At 37.1% G+C, this 14545-nt stretch overlaps 1 protein-coding gene across 2 annotated transcripts in view; it reads right to left on the bottom strand.

Moving 5' to 3' along the window:
* Positions 1-1868: 1868 nt before the first annotated feature.
* ELP2 (elongator acetyltransferase complex subunit 2) overlaps positions 1869-14545 on the bottom strand; it is a 39299-nt gene continuing 26622 nt past the window's right edge. Inside the window, exons 15-22 of one of the 2 annotated variants that reach the window (XM_065667804.1) lie at positions 12563-12658; positions 12375-12432; positions 8366-8438; positions 7747-7933; positions 6056-6177; positions 5441-5583; positions 4843-4956; positions 1869-3890 (exon numbers count right to left, since the gene is read on the bottom strand). In XM_065667804.1, coding sequence (XP_065523876.1) covers positions 3734-3890; positions 4843-4956; positions 5441-5583; positions 6056-6177; positions 7747-7933; positions 8366-8438; positions 12375-12432; positions 12563-12658 — 950 coding nt within the window. In that variant the 3' untranslated portion in view covers positions 1869-3733. The remainder of the gene's footprint in view (positions 3891-4842; positions 4957-5440; positions 5584-6055; positions 6178-7746; positions 7934-8365; positions 8439-12374; positions 12433-12562; positions 12659-14545) is intronic. The other variant, XM_065667805.1, reaches the window with a different exon arrangement.

The following is a 14545-nucleotide window of genomic DNA, read 5'->3' on the forward strand; positions in this document are numbered from 1 at the left end:
GTTTACAGGGGATGCTGCATCACCTTTGTGTCCTGCTAGATCACAAGGGGTTAAAATAAAGGTACTGCTCTTTTCAAAGTGATAACAGGAATGCAGACAGAAACTCAGAAATATGTAATGTGCTACTGGCTAGAAAATTAATCCAGAGGATGAGGCTGCTATAGGTGGGCGCATTTTGATGTGTACCATTTGCCTCTGGGCTTTCATCCCTTGAATACTACCCTTACATCTCACCTTAGGACCAGCAGGAAAGGGTAGTGGCAAGGCTGGAACCATCATGATTCCAGACAGCAAAGTTTTACCCCTGACTATCGGACATCATCTTGCATCACATTGTTAAGGGAAAACAAATGCAACACCAGAGGCTGCGCTGTGAAAAGTTGGAGATCCCCAAGATTGGAGTTGGCAAGGCTTATTCGATAGTCTTAAAGAGAAATGGAAAGAAGTAAACAAGACTACACTTACCTCAACTTTGTATGTATTGTGACGACGTTGAACCATCTGCTATAAAGAAGGTGATATGAGCAACTTGCAAAGTATAGAGGCTAACTCCATCTTCCAGAGCACATCTGAGTGCAATCAGAATTTTCATTTAAGAGAGGTTACAAAAAACATAGAAACTGTAGAAATAAAATGGAAATGTTCTAAGATGTCTGCTATATGTAAGCGGTATACTGTCAGGTCAGTCAGGTAATATTTTTGTTTAAGGTATGAAACAGAACGCAAATGTACACACTACCTTTAATGAATTAGTTTCTCTGAGTAAGTATATACAAAAGAAAAACACATGGAAGAAAATAAAAAGCAATAGCCCCTTTCTGTGGACAAAACCAACAATAGATTCATCAAATAAAAACCTAATTAAGACATTTTTGGGGGAAAAAAACCAAAACAAATCCGGCAATAAGGCACTTGATTCCAGCAGTTTTTACCAAATCAATAAAACAAGAATAATGAAGTAGAATGAATACAGTAAGTATAATAAACGCCTGGCAAATACTTGCTGTTCTCTATTTTTTAAAACAAAGAAACCAAAGAGAAAACAAGTTTTCTCAGGACTCTGTTTTGCTGTTTAAAGAGCTCTGTTCTTCATTAAGCAGCCAATGCCACCCCTAAAGGATCACTATGATAACACTGAGTTTTCCTTGGTGTCACATTTACATTGATCCAAATAATCTTCTGATACTAGTTGAGATAATTAAGTCAGTTACCTGACTTGTTATCCTGATGCTGATTTACATGATGGTTTGAAAAGACTTTAGTGGATTTACTGAGAAGATAAAGGCGTATGTAAAAGTCACGCCCACAAAATGTGAGCGAAGTGATAACACTGTACATAAAAACAAATATTGTGTGTCAAGGTGTCTCTTGACTGAAAAAGTGTCTATCACAAACATTTAGACTTAGGATATCAACAGACTAATCTGATGTACTTGAAGTCGGAACAATTAGGTGTATTCTTCAATGTGATTGAGTCATAAAAGTCCCAGAGTTAATGGAATGGATTACCAAATCATATAAAAGCTGATGCTTGCTTAATGACAGCATTTCACAAAATAAGAGGAAGGGACAGCTAATATGACATTTCACTTCTGCCTATACATAAATGTGGCCACATGGCAAGATGTACCAATATTGGAAAGTATTATCCAGTACTACCATCAAATTGTAGGTAAGATACCAAATTACAATTGTCACACAGAATAAAGTTCCACTTTTGGCAGCTTTTTGAAAGCTTCATCAGAGACAGGCAATGTCCTTCTTCTGCCAAAACATAATCTATGGTTGTTTAGGAACTTCTGGACAAGTAAAATACACTACTCAAATGCTTAAAACGTACATGTAAGGAAAGCACCAGGTACCACAAATAAAATGTACCAAAGCATCTTTATTAAGAAGTTGCAGTTTTATTCCCCAAAGTAATTTTGAACCATTACTTTTTTAATGCTGAAAAAACAGAATTGAAAATAAAAAGCTAAAATATAAAAACCTTTACAACATAAACTATATAACTACTCTGAAAAGAGTTTGGACCACTCTGAAAGAACTGTAGTCTTTATCTAAAGATGCAAAACAGTAAAGAGTTAAACACAATTCAAATTGCTTTTGCATGACTGTCCTGGTTTTGGCTGGGATAGAGTTAAGTTTCTTCCTGGTAGCTGTTACAGTGCTGTGTTTTAGGTTTAGTCTGAAAATAATGTTGATTACAAACCTATGTTTTCAGTTGTTTCTAAGTAGTGCTTACCCTGATCAAGGGCATTTCAGTTTCCCGTGCTCTGCAAGCGAGGAGGGGCACAAGAAGCTGGAAGGAGCACAAGTAGGACAGGTGACCTGAACTAGCCAAAAGCATATTCCATACCATAGATTGTCATGCTCAGTATATAAACTGGAATCATCACCACTATGGGCTGGGCATCAGTCAGTGGGTGGTGAGCAATTGTTTTGTGCATCATTTCTATGTCTTAGGTTTTATTTCTCTCCTTTTTGTTGTCTTCCTTTTTATCACAATTATTACTACTATTATTTTATTATTATGTCAATTATTAAGCTGTTCTTATCTCAACCTACAGGTTTTATCTTGTTTTCTGATTCTCCTCCTCATCCCACTATGGGCGGAGGGTGAGTGGCTGCATGTTATGGGATGGGATTAAACCATGAAAGCTACCAGTTTGGGTAGCAAGTGGCTCTGGAACAAAATTTATTTCATTCACAAAGTTTAACTGATTTCTAAATTAGACTTTGGAATCAGGTACAGACCTGCTGAGGTAAACGCTTAGTTCTGAAGTACTCACCATCTACTACCATTCTATTTACAGTCCAATACTATCAGACAACTAAGTTAACCTGTTTTCACCAGAATAGGTAAGACCCCAGAATAGATAAGGCACTCAAAAGTCAATTAAGAGTCCAAAGGCAGTGTAAGGAATGGCTGCCAAATTTTAGCTCCTTCCTAGTGATATTTGTAAGCTTTTCCAGCCCAAACCATACAGGACAGCCTTCAAGCAGAGTAAGAGGTGGCTCTTCTATAGCACTCTGCTGAGATAGGGCTCACAGGTACACAAGGGAGACACCAGAAGACGAGTGGTCTGTGCAGCAAGCTTTAAGCCCCATATGACCAAGAAGCATGAGCTCAGCAATCTGCACAGCAGAAGAAAGGAATAAAAACAAACAAGCAGGCCTGTCCAAGCATGCAAACACAAACTACTCCTTCAAAAATAAGGAGGTCTAAGACTTGGACTACGGCTGCAATATACATTCAGAAAGCAATCTGTATATTAACTCTGATCTGCACATGCTTAAACACACAGTGTCAGCCCTGGCAGGCTGACTGACAGGTAAGTTTAACAGGAATAAAGAGTGCCAAAAAGATTCAGTATTCCACTTGCAATCCCATGCACAGAACTACACAAGTACTGGCAGCTTCCCACCTACCCTTGGAGTCACAGTGAACAAAGCTGTCTCATTATCCTTCTCCCACACCCTACCCCACCTCCCATCCCTCAGTTCCAGGATATCCACCAACCAAAACATATAAAATACTTCATATTTCTGGAACTGCAGAATTAAAAAAAATATTTGACATTTCAAACTACCACGAAAGTTGCTTTAATAAGTTACATGTCAGATGCTTCACTTTCCACAGCAGAAAGCAGAAAATTCAACAACCAAAATGGCTAAAAGCTGAAATAAAATAATGTGAATCCATTCTGCAAAGACAGGCCAGCTGCCTTTGCTAAACAGCAAATCTGTTGACATTGAATATCTTAACACAGTGATCAGCTCCACAACTTGCAAGCTGCAACCACTCACTGTTGTTCTGATCATTATGTCCAGCTCTGCCTGCATGATGTCTCCAACATAAACGTTTCACAGCAAGAGCATGACTTTGGCTGCAGAAAAAGAAATCCATAGGTAGCTACAAAATGTCACACGCAGTTGGGCATGTGAGTCTAAACATCAACATTTATATAATTAGTACTTTTCTATTAACACTACCAACTGAGGAAAAACTGACTTGTGACAACCAGCAGGTATCAAGTTCTTAAAATAAGTAGGGCCATTAACACTAATGACACTTTATTCTCTCACTTATCAATAATTCAAACAGCTATTGATTTCAAGTTTTACCACATTAAGCTGCAGGTCTAGCATTTCAATTACTGAGATATGACAGATTTCTGGCTTTTAGCCTATGATTTCCTGTTATCTGGTGTCTTTTTCCAACACACTTCAAGCACACGCAGGCTAAAGTAACCATCAACTTTCATTTCTGGTACTACCAATGCCAATATGGGGAAGAAAAATATAGGAGAGTGCTTCAAGTGAAACATCAAGGTCTCTCTACAGAGAATTTCTCTAACTGTCACCACTGCAGCACCAGATATAGCTTGTCATTCCTTTGGTTTCTGCTAGAAGCTGCTCTTGAAAGCTTGCTGTCATCCACTTCAAAATGTTCTGCTGTGTACACAGAAAATGCTGAAGTGTCTATCACCTTATTTTATGGCTAAAGTTTTCTTTGTGGGGCAAACAAAGGGTAAGACTTCTCAAAGTATTTGCACAGACTGAAGTATTTTGTGGTTTAAGCTGCCCCCCTGGTTTTCACTGGGGTTTGTTGGGGTTTTCTGTTTTGTTTTTTAATAATTCTAAATAACCAGTATTTTTATTTCCAGGTTTTGACCTAAAGACACCTTTAGACTTTCAGGGATCAACCTTTTCCTAAAAGGATAATGATTTTTAATATAAAAATAAACCAGTTTCATATAATTTTATACTGTAAGATTAGAACTCCAGCACTACTAGTCCCAAGAGTCCTCCTTGCTCTTAACCTACTTCAAGACATACCTGTTATCCATCTCAACACATGTGGTCCAATCAGCTAGTGCTGGTTCTTGCCCACTCTGCTTCCATGTGTACAACGTAATCTTCCCATTCTCTAAGCCTACTGCAACAATGTATCTATCAAGAGAATAACTGCATTAGTTCTGAAAGAGATCACAGTAGGCAGCTCAGTGAAGCTGGCTCTAATGCAAACTAGAAAGAGATAATACTCAAAACTGTGCTCCACCTTGCCCTTCAAATCAATATTTACTTTTCACAATTTGTATCATAGCTTCTTCATTAAAAAATTTGCAAAGCAGAAACATACAAAATATTTGGTTAGGAAAAAGAAGGTTATTAGAATGTCAGATCAGCCAGTACTGTTGGAAGAATAAATATGTTTCAGGTTTGTTCATGACTTTTTTTTTTCTTACACTGTTTGGAGAAGTCACCATACACCTGAAAAGATAGCTATGAAATCAAAAAAGTAGAGGTCATTCAGTTAAAGAATGGTCAAAATATTTTTTACCAGTAGATTTTAAGGCCTCTTTAGCCAAGAAAAATGACTAAAGCAGAAAAAATCCTAATAGCACAGAACAGTGTTACAGAAAAAAAACAATACCTTCCATCAGGAGTAAGCACATGGCTGATACTAACAGCAGTAACAGAATCCCCAGCATCCAGTACTGCTGAACAAGGCTTGATTGAATCCAACATATTCCCTTCAGTATTCACAGATAAATCACAATTGCCCCATATAATGACCTGTAAGAAAGAGAATCATCTAGGAATTTTCACTTCAGCATTTTTGTAAATGCATTTTAGAAAAGAATAAGAAATAACTTAGTTAAAATAGTGGATGACCCCCAAACCAATAAAAAATGTCTATTTACAAAGATTCAACTTTTGAGACAGTCTGTCTGATTTCATTAAAGATATTGACAACAAAACCAGATTCTGTTATGAAAGTTAAGGAACAGCTGAGAGACCCATGAGAGTTATGTGACATATGCTTGTCTTACTGCATGACAAAAGAAGGGAGAAGGTCCAACTGGCAGACCAGTCTTGTACAAGCACCTTATTTAGCATACGGAAGTCTCACTGATTTCTGTGTAATACACACACAAAGATTTTTCTGTATTTATAGAACATGGACTCATTAGAACACAGTATCTGCTAATCTAAAAATACATCTAAAATAAATCTGGGTTTTTAAAGTTTCATTTGTATTAATTACCTTTTTGTCCCGACTGCCAGTAATAAAATACTTGCTATCTGGTGTCCAATCACAAGACCAAATGATTCGACTGTGAACAGCTGTATTTTTGTCTGTGTATGCACAGCAACTGAAGACTGGTCCTGGAGTAAAACAGACAAAAACCCTTGCATGTTAAAAGTAATTGTTACTCCTCTTAATCCTCAGTTAGAACTGCAGGAATACTCAAGACATTATTCCAATCATCTTTGAAACAATTGTGAATACTCATCACCATATAAATATTTTTTCCAATACATATCACAATGATAATTCGCAACAGTTCAACATGGTATCAGTCAGCCCTTATAACACTGAAACAGTAACAGTTTGATCTTTCACACCCAGACCTCTTTCAGAAGAATGTAAGCCCAACTGTAAGATTTTCACGTTCTTTCTGTATAAGTTTTTCATAAAAACACTGACTTCTAAAATTTTCTGTACATGTATCCCAAATGATTACACAACAGTACTTATTTGTGAAGTAAAGCCCCAAGAACTTAAATCATAATAATGTAATTGTAAAGATTAATCTGTTCTCAAAGAGACAGGCTGCTGTTTCAATATGCATACAATCAGGCTATAAAGCTGATCAGCAAATCAGTAAATGGGAATACTTTTCCTAAGCAGAAAATATTTGGAACATAAACTTTGCATAACCACTTCTCAGGATGCCAATAACAGCAGTTTTGCTTTATACTGATAACAATGTTCTTTGTAGACAGAAAAAGTTACTGATGAACAGATGAAAACTGGATTTCCTCTACTTCCTATGAGAATTTGTACTCCTTATCCTGAAACATTGTGTAACTATGGTGGGCAACAAACCAGGCTTTAGAACCGAAGTCTGAAAAGCACAGAAATCTCAAGCCAGAATACAACCAGACACTGTATGAACTCACTGCCAAGTCTCTAGGAAAACTACAGACCCCAGTAATGTTTACGTGCTATTAAGCCAACAGTGCAAGATAATAGCCTTCAGCACAAGCATCTGTTCTAGGGATCCATTTAAGCATTCAACAGCAATCTCCTCATGATTTTGCAAGGCTCAAAGTCTTAATAAGAAAGTCAACCGAATCTTTATTATCAGCATTTATTCCAGACAGAGACAGTCCTAGTCAAATTAATCAATTGTGTAGGATTATCAGAAAGCCACACCAAAGACAGAAATTAATCCTGTCAAGAGTCTCAAAGTGTCATGCCCTCCAAACAGGCACACGGCAGCTCTATGCAGGACATGGGTACAGCAATGAACCTTCAAAGCCCTGCCTGCATAGAACACAGAGATGAAGGTTTTTCTTCACAGAATACCAGTTTGAGGTTCTAGCATTACAGTCCAGCATGGATGCTTGATTTCAGTAAATGTGAAACCTATATTCAGAAGTAGGAGGCGGGAGGACAAATAGCAGACTTCATTACACCCATCAATTAAACAGTATTTAAGGCCTGATTATATTCTTCTCCACACTTCAATTCCCTTTCTAGCTTTCCTATACACCATTAACTGCACTTCTTAAAGCACTAGGAGTCTGCAATACTATTAACTCTTAAAAATTGTACTGAAAATGTCCATTAAAATATTTTTACCAATTCTCTTTCAAGTATTTTGAAGCCAAAAGTATCGAACAAACCATGAAGTCTTCAAATGTGTATATCCACTTCACATATCTTACCTGACTCTGATGAGTCTTGTTTCCTCCACAGTGACCAATTCCTGTCTCTAGAAACCGCTAATAAAAATTTCTCATTAGGAGAAAATGCCAGCTGGGTAACAGTCAGATTGTGAAATGACAAACTCTGCAGTTTCTTCCAAGAAGCAGTGCTCCACAGAATAATTGCTGCATGTTCTTTTTTGGAAGCCTGCATTGATGGAAAAAAAATATCAGTGAGAATTATCAAAAGCAAATACAAAGGCACACATTTCAAAGGACAAAGATGTCAGGGTGCTTGTTTTAAGGCTTGCAATTACGTTAGAGCCAGCTTTCCCCTGAAAAGTTTAAAGATTTTTTGCTACTTTCTACTAATGCTGAATTTACAGGAAGTAAATGTTTTATACCTGTATTTGTTAGAATTTATCTTACTAATATCTTCAAATGTATCATGCATAGTTGATGAATAATAATTTATCTGCATTCACTCTCACTTTTGCAAGACAACTGTCATCTATACAAAATATTTTCACATTTAAGTGAAAGAACAGAATTCAGCCCAAACTGTAATCTGATTGCTGCTCTGTCAGCCCTAGAAGTATGGTGGCATTTTTCACTAGATGGTGCTAGAATCTTTTCTTACCTTACATGCTGAGGCAATTACAGTGTTTGAACTATTGCAAGCAACACAAAAAATTTCATATCCATGTCCATATCTGAAATAAATGTGAAAAGATATTTAACACATCGCAGTCATTTTCACAGTATGCATCAAGGTTCTTATGTTAATTTAAATTCCTCTGCAAACATGAAAGGCACCTTCCAGAACTTCTCACCAGTGTTTCAGTACTTTGCCCTAAGTACTTCCCAATCAAGTTCAGCATTAAATTTAAACATCCGCATAAATTCTTTCACATTTAGGAACTGACTACAGAAAAAAATTGCCCAGCCCATTCCCTAGTCCTAAAGCATCAACACTGCAGAAGCTATACGAAGGATTAACAAAGCAGACTAGAACAGCATGAAATGTATTCTTATTTTCTTCTAAAGTAGTTTTAACACTACCAGCAAAAAAATCAGAAGCCATACATTTGAAGATCACCAAAGAAATCCACCACAAACACTCAGCCAAAGGACGCCTGTTCTGTGAAATAGCGGAAGATCTCTGAACCAGAGGAGAAAATCATGTTGCAGAAGGAATACAACACTGTAAAAAAAACCCAAACCTTGTAGCTCTCACCAGAAATACATTTTTGATCAGTCTTTGCATGAGTTGTGCTGGGACTGAAACTCATACTTCTGGACTGGGATTTAGTGAATAAGCAGAAAGGTCACACAGATTAACACAAATTAAAAACAGAAAACAGAATGGAAGTAAAGCAAAATTGGAGATGAAACCTATAAATACTGGACAAATATCACCTAAATACCAGTTGGGTGGGTGGGGGAGGAGGGGGAGGCATTACTCCTTTGATTCCTACCTCTGAAGAGATGGGCAGTTCTCTTAATAAACTCCTTTGGTCAGGAGTGTTGTAAAGTTCTTACAAGGGATTGATATTCATGGGATTTCACTTGCAGCCAAAACAGCCATCTGTTTCAATGACAAATTACTGTCTCTATCTGTTGAACGGAATCCAGAAGAGTCGCTGCTGGGCATATCCCACAGACAGACTCCCACATTCATGTCTGAAGACTGGAGATGCACTGGTTTTTCATGAAGGGTAACTATGCCTGGGGAGAGGGACTGGTGGCTGTTAATTGGAACGTTAATTTGCAAATCTGATTGCATCTTATAATGATTAAGGTACTACTGCAAGTCCTCCTCTTAATCTGCCACCAGCAGGAGTTTTATCGCAATGCTTACTTTTAAAGCACATTCCTGGGGACTGTTCTGTAGCAAAAACCATTGGAAGTCAATTGTCTAAATCTGAAAAGTATTTATTCCATGAAAAGTATAAATTTCCTGAAATTCAAAGAAAAAATGACCTGTGGAACACCTTGTGAAACAAGTCCTCAATTACTCTGGTATTATCTCTAAAATGTAATATTGAAGAGCACTTTGACAGAAACATTTTGAGCTCCTGCATGCAACTTACTCTTGCTAAACAGAAGCACTAAAATGTAATCTTTAAATCAAAGCAAAACCTAAAATACTGTCTTCCGCAAAGTCACACGAGCAGGACTACCACAGGTCAGACTGACAGCTTATACAGGTCAGTGCTGCCTCCAGTAATGAGAATAAAGTTAGTGGCAGTAAGAGATGTTTGTATGAGCAAGTATCAGCCTTGTGAGTATAGAAGCTCCAGTATAACCCCCTCTCATGCCCCCATACATGCAATCTGATCCCTTTATTATGTCATATAATACCAAAAAAAAAAATGTTCACAATTGAGAGAATGAATCAATAATGAAATTACACTTTCAAACACAAGAGATTCTGCCTTAACAATGTGCAATTCATAGCATATTTTTATGCACTGGTAAACTGGACTTTCAAGGTGTCCAGACAAATGATTACAGTAATTTTCTAATGTCAAAAGGGATTCCTCAAGACTTCCAAGTGTATTACATGACATGTACATCCATATAAACGTGTATTTATGACAACACTTTAATCTCAGCCTGCTGCACATAAACTCTCTACGGTAATTTTCCAAGAGGATAAAGACTAGCACACTCTCACAGGATTTATCTTTTTATTTTAAAGTTATTAGATTATGTAAAAAATTCAGCAAGTCCTTCACACTAAAACCTACTTAAGGAAAAGGCTTGCAAAACCCAACACAAATCCTTCAAAATTTGGTATCAAGTTAGAGCTGGGAATGCACAAATGTCAATGACAAACAAGCTATTTTTAGCAAGCCAGTTCCTCACACTGTTTTTCTGCTGCTATGGCAACTTGAAATCTACATTATGCAATTTCACGTTATTTCTTTCAAGATTATCCTGAGGAAAAAACCTGAAAGTCTATGAATGCTTCACATCTTGTTGCCCTTGAATAAAAGGATAACTATCACTAGCAGTGTCTCTAAAAACAGAAAAAATTGCTCAGGTAAAAGTCACCCAAGACCATCATAAAATGCAGTTATTTTAATGAATGCAGGATATAAAAGCAGATATGCAGTACTCCTGTTAGTAGGATATCAAAGATTCATGTCTCACTAGACTTTGAGAAATGTCAAAATTAAATGAAGAAAAATTTTGGCCTTGGCTTCTTTTTACTACTTAAGTAGTTTGATAAGGTATCTTTATGTGAGTGGGTACATTAGCAGCCATAGCACACACAGGAGAAGCAGTTAACATAATGGTTAGAAAATACAAAATGTGCAGATATGGTCCAATATCCAGCAGCTTCCCTCCTATAAGCACTTTTGAGTACAAACACAGTAATAAGAGCTTAAAAGCACTCAAAGAAAATTAACTGCCCGACTGAAGGTAAAGATGAGCTCCCACAAAACCTCCCACTTGGTCAAATTAAAACCATCTGCAAATTGTTTTCACAAAGCTTTTTATTTCCTGCCCCCCAAGTGAAGTCACAAAACTTGTAATGTGGAAAGGCAATTGTAATCATCAGCAAAGGCTCAATGTTATTCTTGCTCCTGCCTGAGAAAAACTCTTTCAGAAGATTAAGATAAATACACCATACGATCTTGAGATGATTCATTTCGTTTGAAGATTGATACTAAAGCTTTGAAGATTGTGAGACTGTAGCATAGTGTTACAATGATCCTTACAGAACAAATAAGGTGATAACCTTCAATTGCAAATTGTTGTGAATCTCAGGAAAGAACGAACAAAACATAGCTGAAGAAGCATTCAACCTCAAAACAATTACTGTCATGACTATGTAACTATTATCTTTGCCATCCACAACCTGCTCTGTCAGCATTCAATACCTAAACTGGGTTTGTAACCACCTCACTCAACATTCATCACTTTGCTCACCACTAGACACATCTGATATTGACTGCTGCCTCCATCTGTTGCACCTTACAGCTCTGTTAGGCTTCAGGGGGAAGCTCCTGCATTGCCTCAGCCTTTACATCTGTACCAGAAAGACAGACTTGATCTGCAAGCGCTGTGAAGTGGAAAGAGACAGAAAACTCCCTATGCTGAGAGACATTCTGTATAGGTAAGGTTTTAAGCAGATATGCAGAGCATAAAGATATAAACAAAGGCTGCAGCATGGAAATAGAGGCCCATCACATTCCCGAGCACAGATAAGACCATGAGAACATGCTGAAGCTCCTTGTAGCAAACCAGGAACCTTACTATTCTCTTGGAACAGATGAAAATATCAAGGATCAGTGCCCTAAAGAGACCTCCAAAAGACAAACATCTAAAGGAACAATTAAAGTCTATTCATTACAAATACAAAAGCTTAGCTTTGTGCTAAAAAATATGCATATTTCACTGGTACAGAAACAACTAGTGAAACAAAACTTCGTGACACATCAGTTCTAACTGTCATTTTTTGCATTGTTTCCTCATTTTTCTATACATATAAATTATTTATTTTATAAGCAATACACTGCACACAAAGTCAATCAGGTAGTAAAACAGGAAGAATTACAAGACCAGACTACATGACTATGCTGCAATAGCTTTCTGGAAATTTCATAAATTAAATGAAAAAGGAAAATAAAACTTACAACTTCTGAACTTCAGGCCACAAGGTATTCTGCAGCAAGTGATCCTCTGGGGGAGGTTCTAAAAGACATTTGTACAACATACTCAAATTTAGTACTAACTAATCTAAAAAAATCAGCCAAATAATGCTTCAAGTTTATATCCAGTGAACCTCATTCTCTATTTCCTACAAAAGAAATTAATATCATACCTGTAAGGATCAAGGGTTGAAAATAAATCTCAGGATACTGATTCGAAATGGTATTAAATGTTTCTTCATCCTCAGCTGGTTGAACAGCCATATCTCCTATTCAAAGTAAGGCCTTCATTAGCTCAAGAGAATATACTTGATATAAGGGAAAAAACTTACTAGACAAGTAAAAAACAAATCTATTGCTTTTACAATATAAGCAATGGAAATCAGGTTCCTTTGTTTCTAGAGTTACAATTATATGAATATTAGAATCTAGCTATTCTAAAGTCCAAGAGAATGAGGAGGAGAAAAAAAATTACAAAAACTTAAAATCTAACCTCTGGATTAATTTCATCCTGAGACCAACCTGTCTCCATCAGCACAAGTCTCTTTCAGAGATTTTAAAACAGACTTTGATTTACCAGGAAGAAGTAGTCATCAGGAGTTTAACCTGTGCTTCCCCAACATTAGACCCCTCCTTCTGTATTTGAAAATGCCCAAGGCAAAAAATCTCAAACACAAGTGGTGAATTCCTAAATTTACTGTAGATCCCTAAATGAAAAGTCATACTTGCAGAAACTTACCTAAAATCAGCAAACTTCAGCAGAACTGCCAAGGGCTCAGTCCTTAGCTTTAGGCAAAAGTACCAGAAGTAACTGACACTACTGCAGTTAATTTTAAGTTAAAATTCAACTCTCCTTCATTTTGAAGGTATTATTTAAGAAAAAGATACAGAGTTGGGCAACAGTTGCTCTCAGACAGAATCTAACTTTTTGCCAAATGCACATTTCAAATACAGCACGGGTTAATAAAAGGAAGTACAGAAAAAGCAGAACAGAAAACCTATTCTTATTCATTCTGTCTTCCCTTCCCTTGAAAATGAAATTAACAATATTTATCTAATTGGAGACTGCTATCTGGTGATCAACACTCATGAGGAAGATTCCTCTGCAGAGTAAGCAAGAAGAAATGTCTATGGGGCTTCAATATAAGCCATCAGCGCCTGACAGCATTGGGTGGGCAAAGGTGGACAATGCAGGAAAATTTAACAGCTCTTCTACTAATAATGCTGCTTCTGGGTGTACCCAGAAATCAATGGAAATTAATTACTCTCTGTGTGACAATACTCTAGGGAAAAGAAGTATTGTTCTCTCTCAGCAGAGCTCATGAAAAAACAGTAGAAAAATGAAATTCATCTGGCACCTCACCAGCCTTTCACCAACAGAACATTAGCTACTGTTGGCCAATTAATTCTTCCTTCCCAAATACTTTCACAAGGCAACACATTCCTGGAAAACAAAAACATTTATGGCTATTTTCACTGGAACAGAAAACGTGCCACTGATCCCCCTCAAAGCAGCATTAAGCTTCTACAAGGGGCTAACATTTGAGGAAAGTATGAAAACGACTCCAGAATGTAGCAGTATTTTACAAAGCAACAACAAGTAGCAACAGATAGTCCTGCTTTAACAACTCTGAACCTAGTTTTTACAGTACGCTATTCAATAGTAATTCTTTTGGCTAAAAGTCACCAGTCTTAGGGGGTTAGAGGAGTGGGTAGTGGGCATGGAGAAAACAGAGGAACAATAGCAGCTGGGGAAATTCTAATAATACCCTGCTGCAGTTACTCCCATAACCATCACAGGAGAGCAATGTGCCCCACCATCAGTGTGAAACTCAAGATCAGTCAACAGCAGAGGCTCTCAGGAGCACTGTGCAGACTGAGTGGGGCTCCTTCAAAGAGAGGTGCAGGACACAATATGAAAACCAGGAAAAAAAGAGTATTTTAGGTCTGCAAGAGACATTAGGGAATAGTTAGAGGAGAAATCAAAGACAGAGAAAGGGAGAAAAGATCCTCACTTGTGCTTTTTTATTTTTAAGCACCATATTTAGGTGCTACCAGAGAAATAAACACTTTGCACAATTTTATTTCTAAGATTCTGAATTTGCAGTCAAGCTTACAAAAACAAACCTAACAAAAAGATGTACACTAAAACAATC

The sequence above is a fragment of the Lathamus discolor genome, chromosome 2 (assembly GCF_037157495.1).
Source record: "Lathamus discolor isolate bLatDis1 chromosome 2, bLatDis1.hap1, whole genome shotgun sequence".
Classification (NCBI taxonomy): Eukaryota; Metazoa; Chordata; class Aves; order Psittaciformes; family Psittacidae; genus Lathamus; species Lathamus discolor.